The sequence below is a fragment of the Delphinapterus leucas genome, chromosome 14, assembly GCF_059928025.1.
Source record: "Delphinapterus leucas isolate spDelLeu-1000000601 "Yukka" chromosome 14, BTC_Dleu_Yukka2, whole genome shotgun sequence".
Classification (NCBI taxonomy): domain Eukaryota; kingdom Metazoa; phylum Chordata; class Mammalia; order Artiodactyla; family Monodontidae; genus Delphinapterus; species Delphinapterus leucas.
In genome coordinates this window covers 25,599,612-25,616,014 of record NC_143142.1, presented here as the reverse complement: position 1 = coordinate 25,616,014, position 16,403 = coordinate 25,599,612, and the positions used below count along the sequence as shown (strand labels likewise).

At 56.6% G+C, this 16,403-nt stretch overlaps 1 protein-coding gene across 1 annotated transcript; it reads left to right on the top strand.

Annotated features, from left to right (window-relative positions):
* Positions 1-767: 767 nt before the first annotated feature.
* On the top strand, positions 768-16,403 carry SLC2A11 (solute carrier family 2 member 11). Its single transcript, XM_089894798.1, is given in 14 exon segments — positions 768-997; positions 999-1,114; positions 1,117-1,214; positions 3,360-3,458; positions 5,687-5,847; positions 8,926-9,050; positions 10,698-10,827; positions 11,344-11,492; positions 14,403-14,590; positions 14,701-14,811; positions 15,232-15,333; positions 15,465-15,540; positions 15,760-15,887; positions 16,106-16,403. Coding segments are annotated over 14 exon segments (1,842 nt in total). The 5' UTR covers positions 768-839; the 3' UTR covers positions 16,307-16,403.

Here is a 16,403-nt window from a genome sequence, read left to right as displayed (position 1 = left end):
GAAATAAAAGATTAATCCTGCCCAGTGGACCCGGTGGTTCCTCATCTCACAAGGTCCACTGGGCCGGACTAATCTTGTCGCATAGGCCGGGCTGGCCTCTCACGGAGTGGATCCCCGGGCTGCAACCCGAGACTGGGTCTCCCACCCGCGTTCCAAGTCACTGGCTCTGCCAGGACGGACGGATGAGAGCTCTCCAGACTTGTGGGTCTGCCTTTTGGCCCTCCTAATCCTGTCCCTCCCCTGGGGGGAAAGGGCGGGGACACCTGTACTGGAGGAGAGTGGGGATGCCTGTGCAGAATCAAGGGCTCGGCCCTCATAGTGCCTGGGGACAGGGGCCTCCCGCAGGCGGGCAGGGGCGCCTGATTGGGGTGAGAGGAGGCCGGGCAGAGGGGCCGGAAGGGGCGGCGGCGGAGGTCCAAAGGGGAGCGCAGCAGTGACGGACTGAGAGTCACTCCGGAGGCGACAGTGGGGGAGGAGACGAGGGGACTAGGGCCCAGGGCCGGGATTTCGTGCGAGTCTGGAGCGCGCTGATCAGAGCCGCCGGCCACGACATGCGAAGGCGGATGCAGGGGCTGGCCGTGGTGACTTCGAACCTGAGCCCCCTTCCGGTCTGCGGAGATGGGCCACAGGCTCGGCCGAGTAAGGAGTCAGTGGCTTTTCACCTTCAGAGCTGCAGAAAGGGAGGGATGGAGGATGAACACGAGCCGCCGCTACAGCCTCGGACTCAGGTGACCCGCTCGCGGGACCCCAGCCCCCCACACCCTTTACGCCCTGTGCGCCTGCGCACGTGTCTTGGCCGCGCGCTCTGGCTAAGGTAAGCTTTGAGCGAGTCTTCGCAAATGCCCAGTACGCATGCGCCTCCCTCTTCCACGCCGATCCGCTTTTCGCAAACGTCTGAATTCCGAGACCTGCCGGCCCAGGCTTATCGGATGAGGGATTGCGGACTGGCGTGCACTTGGGAAGGCTCAACGAACGCGTCCAGTGTACAGAAGTATCTGAGTGTGCACAGTGGAGCTAGGTGCTCGGCCCAGACGAACAAGAGCAGGTGTTCACGCGCAGTGTTGGGCTGGGGCGCAGTGTGCGCAGTGCGCACGGGACCTGCGCACCGGCCGCGTCCCAGGCTAGCATCCCTCTGGTCCGCATATGGGCCGGACACGCCCCCAGCAGCAGCAGCCCCTGGGCACTGCAGTCCTGGCCGCCTCATCCCGTCCTGGGCCTGTTTCCCACCTTCACTTCTCTCCCCAACCTTCATCTCCTCCACGCTGGTTCTAAACTCCGTCCTCCCGTCCTGCTGCGCCGAGGGGGCGGGGCAGCGGGAAGAGCAAGCCTATAACGCTGACCACCCCGCCTCAGGGTTTACCCCGCCAACCGGCGCTGATCTGCATGGCGCTTCCCCTCACCTCCTTCAAGTCTTTGTGCGGAGGCCCCTTCTCATGGCGTATTCCCTGACCAACTTTTCCAGACACGCCCCTCTCCCCTTCGCCTTTCTGTCTACGTCGCACAGCTGACTTACTATGTATTTTCCTTGTTTATTTGTTACTGCCTGTCTTCCCCCGCTGGAATAGTCACGGATTTCGTCTCTTTTGTTCACTACTATATCCCCAGCACCTAGAACAGTAGATTTATTGCCCACAGTAGGGAGGCAAGAAATCTTTATTCACTGACTTAATTATTATTCACTGACTTAACTCACCACCATAGCTAATGTCTGAATGCTTTTCATGACCAGTCAGAGGACGAGGCAATCTCCCTGCACGATCTCATGGAATGAAGTAAGTTATGCTGTCTTGGAGACCTGCCGGCACCCCTGCCACATGGGCGCAGTTCTCATCAGGCGGTGCGTGACTTGCTGCTTCCTGCGGATCTGCTCTCTTAGCGGAACTCTCACCTCCGGGCAGCCCAGCAGGGTGCTTCCAGTGACTCCAGTGAGACTGAGACAGGACTCCTGGGTTCTCACCTGGCTTCCCCCTATGGCTTCAGGCTTGGGAGGAAGTTACTTAGACCTTGTAGGAACTTGCGGGCCCCCAGGGTGCCTGTCATAGACCTGCCTGCAGACCTGTGGCAAGATCTCTGGCAGGAACCTGCCCTCAGAGCCTCTTCCTCTACCTCCCCACCCCCAGGCCAGGTTCTCACAATACGGTGAAAGCAGGTCTGTCGTTCTCCACCCCACACCCCCGCCCCACTGTATGTGCCTCCCAGCTCAGTTCCTGGCTGGGACAGGCACTTGGTATTTGACTGATGAATGAGTAAGTAGTCTTCAGGTTCTGGAAATTCTTCAGGAAGCCTTTAGCCAAACATCCTTCTGATTTTTTTAAGTATTGAAAAAATAATAAATATGACACAGTGCTTTATATTTGAGGGACAATTTGCCCGAGCAAGAAAGGTAGTATAGAGTTACTAGGAAAAGATCAACAATTTGATTTTTGTATAGTTAACCACTTTGTGAATGTCTCAGAAAATATCTGAGGGAAGCAGTTCACTGCTCTTTGGGAGAGTGGAGAACTGTTAGCGTACACTGGATTTTCAAAAAATTTAACGAGCAGGTTATTTTGTAATTAAAAATTATAAGAGATAAATTATAAACAAGACTGAGTCCCCCGAAAAAGATACCAATCTAATGATGGGGCATCAGGGCGCTGAGCTGGGTGCCTTGGGGAGTTCTCCCTCCATCTCTAAGGGTGCTGCATGAGGATGAAAAGCTGCCCTTTGTTGTACCAGGTGTGTGTAGTGCACACACGCATTGGCTGTCCCCCAGCCTGAAGGTAGCCATTATCATCACCAGGGCCAGCGAGGAAGCCACTCAGAGAAGATGAGGGAGGGAGGGCAGAGCTGGCACTGCGACCCAGGCTGCTCTCTGCTGCTCCACGTGCCCCCCCAGGCCCCCACACGTGTAGGTCCGTGTGGCCCCTCCTCTTAGCCTCCTGGCAGAACAGGCTGGGAGGGAAGAGAGAGAGGCACAGCCACTCTATTGAGAGAGTTTCACTGGGGCGAGTCACTGTAGCTCAGGGACTCCTGTCCTGCCAGAGGCAGAGCTTCACGCCTGTGGGGCCCCAGCTCAAGGCATTGTCCCCTGAGCCACAGCAGGCATGCCCAGGGGCAGCCCGGCAAGGAGGGCCCGGAATGGCTGTCCATCTCAGGAAAATGCTGTCAGGGGTGAAGGGGCAGTGAGATCCTGGACTCAGAGCAGAAGGCTAGGGGTGCCTCTGCTACCTGCCAGCCATATTAACTAGGCAGCTCCTCTCTGCCTCAGCTTCTTCATCTGCAAAGTGGAGCCGTCATTGCCTGGTTCAGATAGGTTGCAGTGCTGGGATTGGCGGAGGCTGTAATCAGGCACTCTGTGTCCTCTCCTCTCTCCTCAGTTCCAGGGCAGGGTCCTGCTCCTGACCATCTGTGCGGCTGGCATTGGTGGGACTTTTCAATTTGGCTACAACCTCTCCATCATCAATGCCCCGACTTCGGTATGTACCCTCCATGCGCACCGTCACCATCCCAGTGGGTGCTGGGCCAGGGCCAGCAGCTGCCTGCAGCAGATCTTCAGGCCAGCATCCACTTGGTGGCGCTTTCTCCCACATGTCCACCTCCACTGCGATGCTCCACAGGCCCTGTGGTTTCAAACCCAGCTCTGCATCCTCCCCTGAAACTGGCAAGTTCTCCTGAGTCCCTGATATCAGTAGATGACTCCACCATCCACCCAGTGACTGGGGTCCGCCCTGACTCTTCCCTCCCTCTTGGATACCAAGTCCTTCCTAACTGCCTCTGGCTTCCAGCCATTTCTCCTCGGGTCTCTTCCACAATCCCAGTTCAGACCCCGTCTCTCCTGCCTGTATCACTGGCCTCCCTGCCTTTGACCTCCCCCTTCTAGATCCTCTCAAGTTTGATCAAACCACTCCCCTGCCCAGAAACATTCTGTGGCTCCCCAGTGCCTACAGGAATAAGGACAGACTCATCCATCTGAAACCCAAGGCCTCCTGGGATCAGAACCTGTCCACCTGTCTTCCACCTTCGTTCCCCCAACTCCGCTATCAAAGCATGTTAAACGCAGTTCCCCAAATGCACCCAGCCATTCCTTGAAGACTCCTTCTAATGGGAAGCCCTCTCTGCCCCACCTGCAAGAAGGCCTTCAAGAGCCACCCAAATGCCATCACCTCCCTGAAGCCGTCCTTTAGCAGCCCCCACAGCTGGAGTCACCCTCCCTCCCCAGCCCTTGGTCTCAGCCTCCTGCTGGTCTCCTCTCAGTGTCCAAGTCATCTTTGAGTCCCCAGCACCTGACTCTGTCCTGGTCTGTGCCGACGTTCTGTAAATGCCTGTGGAAAGGATGAATCTCTCGGCCCCATTGATAGAAGCCACCTCTATCCCACCTAAGTGAGAAGGGCAAGTGTCCTGTCACATAGCTGTGAAGGAGGTGGGGCTGCAGGAAACAGGTCCCAGGATGGAACTGGGGCTCTCCTATCCCTGCAGGGCATCATCCTCCACCCAGTGCAAGAGAGCAGCTGTCACCAGATTCACTTCCTGTCCTGGACTGGGAACCCCCAAACAGAAGTCCTCCCTGTTAGTTCCAGCAGAAAGGCTGGGGAAGAGTTTGATTGGCTGGTTTGGATCATATGCCCACTAGACCAATCATGTGGTCAGGAGGGTGGAGCACTTTGATTGGCCAGGCCTGGGTCAGGTGACCAACTGTGTAGGGGGTGTAATTGTCAAGGGGAAAGAATTTCCCTCAAAGCATGTTGGTGCTTAGAAGTTGGGGATGGGAGTACATTCTGGGCAGAAACAACTATAGCTGCCCAGTCCCTTAAAAGAGGATGAAATGAAGGGTTTAGAAAGGGGGGTCTGAGCTCCATTCGCTTTTTTATTTGTTTATTCAACAAGCATGCGAGTGTCCACTTCAGTGCAAACTTGCAGGCTGGAGAGGGATCTGTCCACAGCAGGACACTCTGAGGCCTTGCTTCCCATGGGCCATCACTGGCTCCTGCAAATGAGACTTCCTTGGCTTCTGAGGCTTCCCCTACCCCCTTGAATGGTCACCCTTGAGGATTTCAAGCCAAGGTCAGGGGAGGCTGGCCCTGGTCCCAGCTCCCCCAGACAGGTCCTTCCCCCAGAGGGACCTGGCAGGCACCAGGCTAATAGCCATTACCCTGAGCTGGCCTGCTCACCTACACCCCCTGGTCATCCTCACGTCCTCCCTCACGTCCTGTTGGGAGGACTAAGACCGGCCAGACACTGACATTCATCTCTGACCAAGGGGAGGGTATCTGGGTCTTTTGGTCAGGCGTTGCAGCAATCCTGAGGTGCCCCCAGTGAAGGAGCCCTGGGGACAAACACCCCTCCTGCCTCCTCTGTTGCTCTGCTGATGCTCACTGATGGCCACGTCCATCAGAAAGCTGGTCATGAAGGGAGCCTGCTCATGTGGCCCATGCAGGTGGCTTCCCAGGCCCAAAGTGGGGGAGGGGAGCTGATAGTGGACTCAGAGGGGCACATAGAGACTGGCCAGCTCTGAGCTCCAGGACACACTGTGTTTGAAAGAGACGGCACAGTGCCCTGCAGTTGGGTGAGTTCGGTCCTGCCCCGAAGGGACTAGGATTGCTGGGGAGACTTGCCTGCTCTGCAGAGGCAGGGCCTGTGGGGAGAAGGCCTGTTGTGGGGAGGGAGCCCCCGCCCCCGGGGGGCTGACTGGCATCTCTGTCCACAGCACATTCAAGAATTCACCAATGAGACGTGGCGGATGCGAACTGGCCAACCGCTGCCCGACCATCTGGTCCCGCTTGTGTGGTCCCTCATCGTGTCTCTGTACCCCGTGGGGGGCCTTCTGGGAGCGCTGCTTGCTGGCCCCTTGGCCATCACACTGGGGAGGTAAGTGCTTCCCGTGGACCCCCAAATGCCCTTCAATGAGGGGCACCCCGGGTGTGGGCAGGATGCCCGGCAGGCCCAGGCCTGAGTCAACTCCTCACCAGCCTCCCGCTCTGCCTGCAGTTTCACCGGGTGACTCACGTTTCCCAGCAGATGTGGCAGAGGGAAGAGTCCCATGCTGGGAGGGAGGGAGGACCCATGGCTGCCAATACAACACACGTTGTCTGACTGTGAACAGGTGTTTTCTCCCCAGTGCCCCCCTTTGTATCCAACTGATGCAGATCTTGGGTCGCAAACAAGAGAGACAGACTCTGGCAGACTCAATGGAAAACTGTGATAACGCAAAGGATACTGGGGCAGCTCATAGGACAAAAGGAAGTGGTCAAAAGCCAGGCCTGGGGAGGGCAGGATGCAAGGCCACCCTAGCCTGGGCTTTCCTCCTGGGAGATGCCTTCAGCACACCAGCTCCAGCCTTGTTCCACCTCCAGCATCTTCACTCGCTCTCAGAATCAAGGGAGACGGGTTGTTCCTGGCCCACCTTGGGTCGCACGCCTACACCCGTGAGACAGCAGAAGAGAAGCAAGGCCGGGCGGGAAAACAAGCGGCTCTCATGGTCCCCCCCTTGGCTGGCCACCCAGCACGTGTCAACACCTTTCACCCATATATTCAGCTCCCCATGTGCCCCTCCTCACGTTAGTTGGTTCAGTCCTTCCTGAGACCACTCAGGGCACTGCCTCGTCACAGCCACCAGGGACGGCACAACAGAAGTGTCCTCCCTGAGTGCAGAGTTTCCACGTGACAACCAATCTGCCAGCCCTGCCATTAACGTGTTGATATTCTGCACACCACACACTTAATGGTAAACTTAACTGCCCTCAAGACACCTCATGGGAAGAAGAAAGAAGAAAGTGTAGGGGAAACTAATCAAAGAAAAGGAAACTAGTGGATGAATTTAGTTTAAAGCGTATGATCCAGAACATGGAAACATAGGTAGAGGGTCTGCTCCTGGGTTTTGGAGCTGGTCACTCCAAAACCTGCCTCGGGAACGTCCATCCTCAGGTTTTCTGCTCCTGTCTTGTGTCAGCACTTCCACCGGCCTGAGGCTGTTTGCCCATCGGGGTGACCCCAATCTTCATGCTTGAGTGAGCAGGGCAGTCCTGATGGTGTGGGTCCTTTGGCAGGTTCTTACCCTCTGAGGTCATCTACTTCTGAATGACGGGGTTCCTAACGCGATACTGAGTTCCATGGGCACCCATCCTTCCACTTCCACTGATGTAACCTCCTTTGTTGGAAGCAAAATTGCACAGATAACATGTTTGTGTGTTTAGCAGAAGTATCAACGGCAAGTAACAGAAAACCAGGACTCAGCTGGCTAAAACAATAGCCAAACACCCCATTCTGGTGTTTATTCTCCACTAGGGCCTAGTGACCAGCCAGGAGTTATTTCTGATTAAGCGGGTAGTAATTCACTGAAGTAGTGGCTTTACTCCAAAATCCTAGGTCTTGCACTGTGATTCCCCTTGGGGGCACTTTGAGTACCACAATCTCCCAGGTCTAGAGGGTCGAGGGGCGGAGCCTCTGGCAGCTGGTTTGGACCCACTAGGGCATACTCCACTCACAGCTTCCAGGTTTGCAAATCACCCAGTGTAGGTATCAGATCACGACACTCACTGTGGGACAGGCTGCCTCCAAAGTAGAAAGAAGCCATCTGAGATTTGTCCACCCTTCTTAGAGGAAGGGCAGCAAGCCATCCCGCACTTCGGAAGAAATGTGCCCTCGGACGTCAGGAACTCCACTGGTGTGGCGGCTCCCACTCTGTCATGCTTGTACGTTACCATGACGTCGGGTGCACTTGCCGCTTCCTCTTCCCCAGGTCCTTTCAACATAAAGTCATCAAAGCAGCGGGCCAGCAAGATGCCTGAGGCTGGCAGCTCCCCATGGAGCAGGTGTGGCCCAGAGCTGGAGAGCTGCCATGTCCCTAAGGAGGTCGGTAAAGGTGCAGTACTCTCCCTGCCGGGTGGAAGTAAAGTGTTTCTGCTGTCATCTGTGTATTGAAATGCAGCAAAATGCATTCGCCAGATAAATAGCTACAATGGATGTACTGTGTTTTTTTGTTTATTTGTTTTTGGCTGCACTGCGCGGCATTGGCATGCAGAACTTCCCCAACCAGGGATTGAACCCGTGCCCCCTGCATTGGAAGCGTGGAGTCTTAACCACTGGACCACCAGGAAAGTCTTGGAAGTACTGTATTAATTTATACCAGTGAGGAAGCCGTATGTGGCTTATAATTCACAACTGGAGTTACCACAGGATCAAGTTATAATCCACTGTCATTCTCCATTCTGTAGGCCAGGGGATCTGAGCTTTGGCCCATCTTTCACCCCTGTGCTGTTGGTTTGGAGCAGGCCAGCGGCTTCCTGTGGCTCATTTCCTTGTCAGTACATGAGCCATATGACCTCCTGTGGCCTCTCTTGGGTGACCTGCATGACGGTGCCTCTGAGCGCGGTGTCAGGAGCCCAGAGCTGACGCCTCATCGTGTGGAGCTGCTGACATGCCCAGTGCCCCTTCCTGTTTTGCCGTCTGTCCCGTTGAACCAGCCTGGCAGAGACCACCCAGCCATCCTGAAGGCTCTGAACAGTGACTCTGCAATGCACTTGGCTCCCCAGGTGTCCCCTCCCTCACTCCGGAAGCCCCTGTTCTTCCTCCCCAGGGTTTCCTTGAGGCTGAGAAATCAGATGTTAGGCCCTTCGCTTTACAGAGGAGTTTGAGGAGAGCAATGCTCAATCTGTAGGGATAAAGCCATACGAGTTCTGTCACTTCAAGCCGTGGCGGAGGCAGCAAGGAGAGTAATTTGGGGCATATTGGAGGAGGGGAGTGGGAGTAGGCCCCTGGGGGCATCGCACAAGTGACCCCAGCTACAGTGGCCAGCGTCATTTCTGTTCGTGTAGCTTACACTCCTGACTCAGTCCCCTCATGCACACACAGGTCTGATCAGGGCTGGCTGCAGCTTCAGAGAAGCGTCCCCAGGGGTGGTCCTCAGGACTGAACCCACCTCTCTCGCCTGTGTTTGGCTTCCCCAAGGAAGAAGTCCCTGCTGGTGAATAACATCTTCGTGGTGGCCGCAGCGACCCTGTTTGGCTTCAGCCGCAGAGCAGACTCCTTTGAGATGATCATGCTGGGACGGCTGCTCGTGGGCGTCAGCGCAGGTACAGTGTGTGTGTGTGGGGATCCCCTCCTGCTTCTGTTCCTACTCTTTCCTGTATCCTCTTTATTCCCTTCATTCATTGATTTGTTTTCCTTTCATGCCCACCATTATTTTTTTTTTTTGCAGAATGATTAGATATGATTTATCTTAAAAGGGTCATATAACTAGGTACTTAAAGTGGATCTAGAAAAATGGAAAAGTTGTAAGGGATGGGAGGGCAAACATCCCGAAACTTAAACCAACAGAAGTCCTCTAAGCTGGGAGCTTCCTGGCAGTCAAGATGAAAAGGCATCTAGGATGGGCTCTCTGATCTTCCCTACAGAAGTAGAGTAGCCTGTTAGGGACCCCTCAGGCTCTGGGGCTTGTCACGGGAGGGAGCAGAATTTTGAGCGTGTCCACTTGGGCTTTTAGGGGTGCCCATCAACAATCCCCCTTGACTCCTACTGTTTATACAGCCAGGTGCTGATGTCTTTATTAGTTAGTTATCTATTCCTGTGAAACAAAGTACTCCACAATTTAGTGGCTTAACACCAGCAACATTTATTAACTCATGGTTTCTCTGGGTTAGGAACCAGGAGTGTCTTAGATGGGTGGTCCTGGCTTGGGGCCTCTCAGGAGGCTGTGATCAAGCTGTAAGGCAGGGCTGCAGTCACCTGAGGTTTGGCTGGGGCTGGAGGACCTGCTTCTGAGATGGCGCCCTCGTGTGCTGTTTGCAGGAGGCCTGGGCTCCTCAGCTTATGGGTCTCCCCGTAGGGCTGCTTGAGTGTTCTCACAGCATGGCGGCTGGTTTCCTCCAGAGGAAGTGATGGGAGAGAGGGAGCCCACGTGTGTGCGCAAGGACACAGTCCCAGTGCATTTTATGGCCTAATCTCAGAAGTCATACACCATCAGTTTTGCCACAGTCTACTTAGAAGTGAGTCACTCAGAACAGCCCACATTTCAGGGAAGAGAGACCAGGTCAAACTTTGTGCCCTGAGTACCTGGCACAGAAGGAGTCCCTCCCTAATTGTCTGTAGGAAAAGTGGGTGTACCTCCGTGGGAGAGCTTCTGGCAATCGGTGCACCCCCCTTCCTCCCAGCTCCCCCCATCCAGTGCTCAGAGAGAGGCAGGACCTTGTTGAGCGCTGTTTCCTGATCCCACGTCAGGGAGGGATGGAGCAGCATTCCCTGACGTGTTCCCAGGTGGATGGTGCCCCAGTACTGCGGCCTCCTAGCTTCTGCCGGCTGTCACCCTCTGGGGTGGGCAGTGGGGGCGCCATCCAGTTCCATTTTCCCACTGGCTGCCTGGGTGCGAGGTGCGTCCCCAGGGAAGCCAAGATGGGGGAGAACATGCAGTGGTAGTTGACCTGAGAGGTGAGAGCCGGGGCCACTGGTGGGCATCTGCTCCCTCTGAGCCCCTCACACTCCTCGCGGTGATAGGGCTTCTCTCTCAGAAGTCCTGGGAGTTGACTGGAGTCCTGCTGGCCCTATATCAGGTGGGGAGGAGCCCCTCAGAGCGCTTGGGCTGAGGGAGCAGCACTCAGTGCCTGTAGATGATGGGCTGGTGGTGCCAAGGCCGCGGCGGGGGCGGGCGGGGGTGGGGGGGAGAGGCGGGCCTAAGCGTTGCGGGAGTCCAGCCTGTGGCTGACGGTTGCTGTGCTCATGTCCAGGTGTGAGCATGAACGTCCAGCCCATGTACCTGGGGGAGAGCGCACCCAAGGAGCTCCGAGGGGCTGTGGCCATGACCTCAGCCATCTTCACCGCCCTGGGGATCGTGATGGGTCAGGTTGTTGGACTCAGGTAAGTGCCGCCCCCCCACCCCACGTGCACTGAGAGGTTTGAGGGATGCCAGGGAAAGCCCTTCTTCACCTAAATTTCTCTCCTACCCCCCCAAGTGGATTAAGGCGTTGCTTCCTTGTATGAAGGCATTGAAACCCTGTCCATGTGTACCTGGCCAGTGTGGTGTCAGTCAGACACACTTGGTGTGAGTCACCCTCTTCTCGCCTCTCTGGATCAGGGAGCAAAGAGGAGAGGGTGCAGGTCTGGGCTTTTAAAGGGAGCATGTCCTGTTTATCCCAGAAAAGGGAGGTGAGGGCAGAGCCCTGTGCCCTGGGAAGAGCCCTGGGGAGAGGAGTTGCCAGGGATGAGGTGGGGCTATGACCCTGTCCTATCGTGGGTTCCTACCTGGGTGTCCAGACCCAGAGCTGGTTGGGAAGAGGCACAGGGTAATGCAGACCCTCTGCCCTCAGGTTGGCCGGTAGGGGACAGAGCTCTGACAAGGAGGCACCTGGCCCAGCCTCTCCTCTGTCTCCCCAGGGAGCTCCTGGGTGGCCCGCAGGCCTGGCCCCTGCTGCTGGCCAGCTGCCTGGTGCCTGGGGTGCTCCAGCTGGCCTCCCTGCCCCTGCTCCCCGAGAGCCCACGCTACCTCCTCATTGATCGTGGAGACTCCGAGGCCTGTCTGGCAGGTGAGTCCCTGACCTCGGGCCCCCAGACCACCCTTGACCATGGGGCACATCTGGCCAGAGCATGTGGGTCCTTATTTCCTGGGTCGCATTTATTCAGGAAAAGCTATCCCTCTCTTTGTGCCTCAATTTCATGATCCATCCATCCCTTCAGAGCTCTTTATCAAGGGGCTGTCCTAAGCGCCAAGGCAGTGGGATGGAACAGACCCAGCCCCTGCCATCTGGGAACCCCCAGGGTGGTGCAGAGAAGGAGCGCCACCTGCCCCCTGCCTGACATGCAAGATGAAGAAACACTGAGTAAGACCTCAAGGGCCCAATGCCAGCTGGGCTGATGGTCTTCCCTGTTAGCTATGGCCACAATAATGATGCCGAAGGAACAATCCCCAAATCTCTGGCTTAAAGCACGCAATCCTTTACTGTGTCTTCTATCATTTACTTGCTGGGCTGTTTGCACGACCCTGCTGGTCTCAGTTGGGCTGGCTCATGGTGTCGGGGTCAGCTGGGGCTGGCCAGTTGAGGCTGGTCTGGGCTGGAGCAGTTCAGCTCTGCTGCACACGCTGCTCCTCGCACTCTTGGTACTGACAGACTAGCCCGGAAGGCAGATCCAACTGCACAAGCACTTTCCAAACCTTTGGTCCCTTCCTGCCCACTAACCTCCCATTAGCCAAGGAGAGTCACGTCACTGAACCCAAAGTCCAGAGATGGGAAAATCCATGGCATCTCCACTCATGTGGCAAGGGGCGAAGACCAGGGCCCACTAATGTATTCTTCCCAGCTTGCCATGGTGGCCACAGTTATTATTCATGTCGCTGCCCTGAGCAGGAACATGCTCAGTGCTATCCGGAAACACCCCCCACCCCCACCAAGTCTCACCCAATCATGGCATCAGGCTTGAAGTCCAGGGTCTTAAGATCATGTCAAGTCTATATATGCCTTTTCTTGAGCCAAAGACCCAGGAGATAAACAGAAGTCTTCCGCCTCGTGTGCACTCAGCAGACACTGGTGAAAAAATGTTTTTCAAAAAAGAGGCAGCAAGGAGGCAGAAAGCAGTTGCCGATCCACAGCAATGCTGAGTGCCCCTGGGAAAACGGTGCCAGGTTCCCCTGCCCTGGGATGGAGAGTACTCCTGCATGAAGCCCTGGCTCTGCCCCCAGGGAGGGGCTCCCCAGGCCACTGAGAATCTGGGTGTGACGGTGGCACTTTGGAGTCATTTAACTGTAATATGACCGCACAAGACAATTCAGTGTTAAACAGCGATTATGTTATTCAGTGGAGTCCAGGCTGTTACATATAGAATCATAGACTGTCAGGACTAGAAATGGCCTTAGGGATCATTTTCTTCGGCACCCTCGTGGTACAGATTAGAAATGCCTAAAGGAAGACAGGGACTTAGTCAAGACTCTTCAGCTGTTCGGGAAGATTTAAGATCAGACTTTGAGCCTCCTGACATTATCACCTTCCTTTTCTATCACCTTCCTTGACACCTGAAGAGGGCCCTGGAAAATGTACCTATAGAAAACTGGGGCACAGAAGTCTTTACATTTCAAACCGTCTTGGTGTCTTTTCATCCAGGCCGGCAGAGCTTCTGTCAATACAACTTTCCCCAAAAATGATGTGAACTTTCTGTGCATTTGATTTATGTGCCAGAAAGCCACGCCCACAATTCTTGTCGAGACATGCTTCTCTCTTGCAACCTAATTACTGGAATCTAGGGCATGTCGAGCTGCAGAGGACCAATACCCTTAAGCCTCTGTAATGCCCGTTTTTCCAGCCCAGAGGGTCCATGAGGCACTGCAGGAAGCCATACCCTTGATTTGATCTTTACCCTCAGCCCAGGGCTCGCTGGCCTTGCTCTGGATTTAGTCTTTGCTCTCAGGCTGTGATTTAACTTAGGACTCTGCTAGATGGAGAAGCTAGAGATGAAAAACAGATTTCTTTTTCTTTTTTATTTAACTAACCTAGCAAGCTCTGAAATAAGTTAAATTGGATTAAATTGTGTTCCCTCTGAAGGTCTTTTTGAGCTCATTTTCCTTACAATCAGCTCAGAATACTCAGGTAAAGGCAGCTAGTTCATGCTTTCGACACTTGGAGATCTCTTTGCCCAAGTCCAGAAGTTCATTAGACCTGTTTTGTTTCTTGCACGTTACACGGGCTTTCATTCTTCCAATCTCCTCACCGTCCTCTGCCTGGTTAGGAACCAACACTGCATGTCATAGGTCCTAGTTATGGCGTCACCTACTCCCTTACCAGGGGTTTTTTTAGTCCGTTTTTTTTCTTGCTGCCTAACAGTCGCACCTCCGCGGGAGACCAAGGAAGCAATTACTTAGCCCAAGCCTCTGAGTTCTCGGGTTGGCTGATGAAGGTTAGGTCTGGCTGGAGGCTCTGTCACTGGTGTAGGTCAGCTGGGCATTGGCTGATCTAGGACGGTCCCAGCTGGGCCATCTCTGCTTTTTCCTGGGACCAGTGGGCCAGCCCCACCGCAAGTTTTTATGATGATGACAGAAGACCAAATAGAAACCAGCAGGTCTCTTGAGGCTGGATTGGAACACGCGGCACGCCCTCCTACAGCCTAATTCTACGGGCCAGAGCGAGTCGCAGGGCCGAGCCCAGCACCAAGGGGCGGATGTATACATGCCTCTTTAGTGGGAGCAACTGCCAAATCCCATGGCCCAGGGAGGGGTGAACTGAGACTGCAGTGGAGATCTGCCACAATTGTGTCCTGTGTGATGCACCCGCACAACCCCGAGTTTCTAAAGCCCTTTCTGCTCCGTGGTGCTGTGAACTGATCATCCCCATCAGACCAAGGGGACCCTGGGAAGGCGAAAGGAGGTGGGCGTGGGCAGCTCACTGTGGGGGCCACAGAGGGCCTGGGGGAGGGGAGCTCAGCGTCCTCTGCCCTGCCCCCTCCCCCAGCGCTGCAGCGGCTGCGGGGCCCCGCGGACCTGGCCGAGGAGCTGGCCGAGTTGGAGAGGGAGCGCGCCGCCTGCCAGGGCCGGCGTGCGCGGCGCCCGTGGGAGCTGTTCCGGGACCGCGCGCTGCGGAGGCAGGTGGCGAGCCTGGTGGTGCTGGGCGGGGCCCTGGAGCTGTGCGGGAACGACGCGGTGAGCAGTCCGGGCCAGGCCGGGGTTGGGGGGAGAGGGGAGGGGGAAGGGCCGGTGGGGAGGGCCGGTGCGCCTCGGCCTCTCGCCCCTCCCCCCCTCCCCCGCGGCAGGTGTACGCCTATGCGTCGGCAGTGTTCAGCCAGGCGCGGATTCCCATGGAGAAGGTCCAGTACGCCGCCATCGGGACCGGGGGCTGCGAGCTGCTGGCGGCGCTGCTCAGCGTGAGTCTGCCTCCGGGATGACACCTCATCCCCCAGCCCTGCGGCGGACCCTTGGGGGTGCTGGCCCTCGGGGTGCTGATCCTTGGGGTGCTGGCCCTCCGGGGACCGCAGGCCTCAGCGCTAAGCCACTTCCACTTCAGGTCGCTATGTTAAAATACGGCGAGTTAGCAAGCACTTATCGAGCATCTAGTTTGCCGGGCACTCCCACCACCATTTTGAGATGGGGAAACTGAATGAGGTTGAATGACTGAGGTCCTCTGAGAAGTTAATAATGCCTTAATCCACTGAAGCGGTAAATTGCTCTCGCGCCCGCCTCCCCAGCTTCCTCATGAGGCCCCTCCCCACTGCTGGCCCGCAAACCGAGGGGACCGCGACCGTGGCCCACACCAGTGAATCAGTGAGGGCTCCTTTCCTTTGCAGTGTGTGGTGATCGAGAGGGTGGGCCGACGGATGCTGCTGATGGTGGGGTACGGCCTGATGACCTGCTGGGGGACCGTCTTCACAGCGGCCCTGTGCCTGCAGGTAGCTGGGCGTAGATGAGGGTGGGGCGTCGGCCCTGTGCCTGCAGGTAGCAGGGCGTGGATGAGGGCCCGGCGGCTGGGCCCCGCCTGACCTCCCCTCACCACCACCCCACCCCCGCCCCTCTGCCGCAGAGCTCCCTCCCCTGGATGCCCTACCTGGCCATGTCCTGCGTCTTTGCCTTCATCCTCAGCTTTGGCATTGGCCCTGGTGAGTGGGAAGAGTTCCTGCCTTTGGGCCTGGCTGAAGGAGCACGGATGTCTGGGTGAAGGATGCTTGGGTATGCCCTCCCCCCACTGTACAGGCTTCTGGGAGGGAATGGCTGGAGGAGCGCTGGAAGGGCCCCACTTTCTTGTCTGGGGCAAGGTGGGGGGAAGGCCGGCCAGGGAGCCCTGGCTGGCAGCCTCCTGTCCCCACTCCTCCTTCCAGCCGGAGTGACCGGGATCCTGGCCACAGAGCTGTTTGACCAGATGGCCCGGCCTGCTGCCTACATGGTCTGCGGGACGCTCATGTGGACCATGCTCTTCCTAGTCGGGCTGGGGTTCCCCTTCATCATGGTACGCCTGCCCGCCCCTCCCTCCCGGGGGCCCTGCCGTAGGTTTTGCCCTTGTCAGCATGAGGACCCCAGGGGAGGCTCCATCCAGGAGGCGTGAGACTGAAGGGGATGGGGCTTATCTGAGCCAAGAGGGTCGAGTCCCTCATCAGGACCTGTGGTGGGGCCTTCCATGTGGGGGCTGAATGGGCCACACCAGATCTTGGGTCTCTTAACCCACAGGAGGGCTTGTCCCACTTCCTCTATGTTCCTTTCCTCTGTGTCTGTGTCTGTGGGGCCGTCTACACTGGCTTCTTCCTCCCTGAGACCAGAGGCAAGAGCTTCGTGGACATCTCAGAGGAATTGCACAGACTCAACTTCCCTGGGGTGGAGCCAGGGCCCCGCGTGGACAGGCGGGAGGTCATCCGGTCCACAGAACTCTAGCTCAGCAGGTTTGGCTGGGGCCCAGCCGGCCGCTGCTCTTCCCTCGGGCCCTCTCCATTCACCAGCCCTGCATCCCCTTGTTTAATGGGTGTTTGTT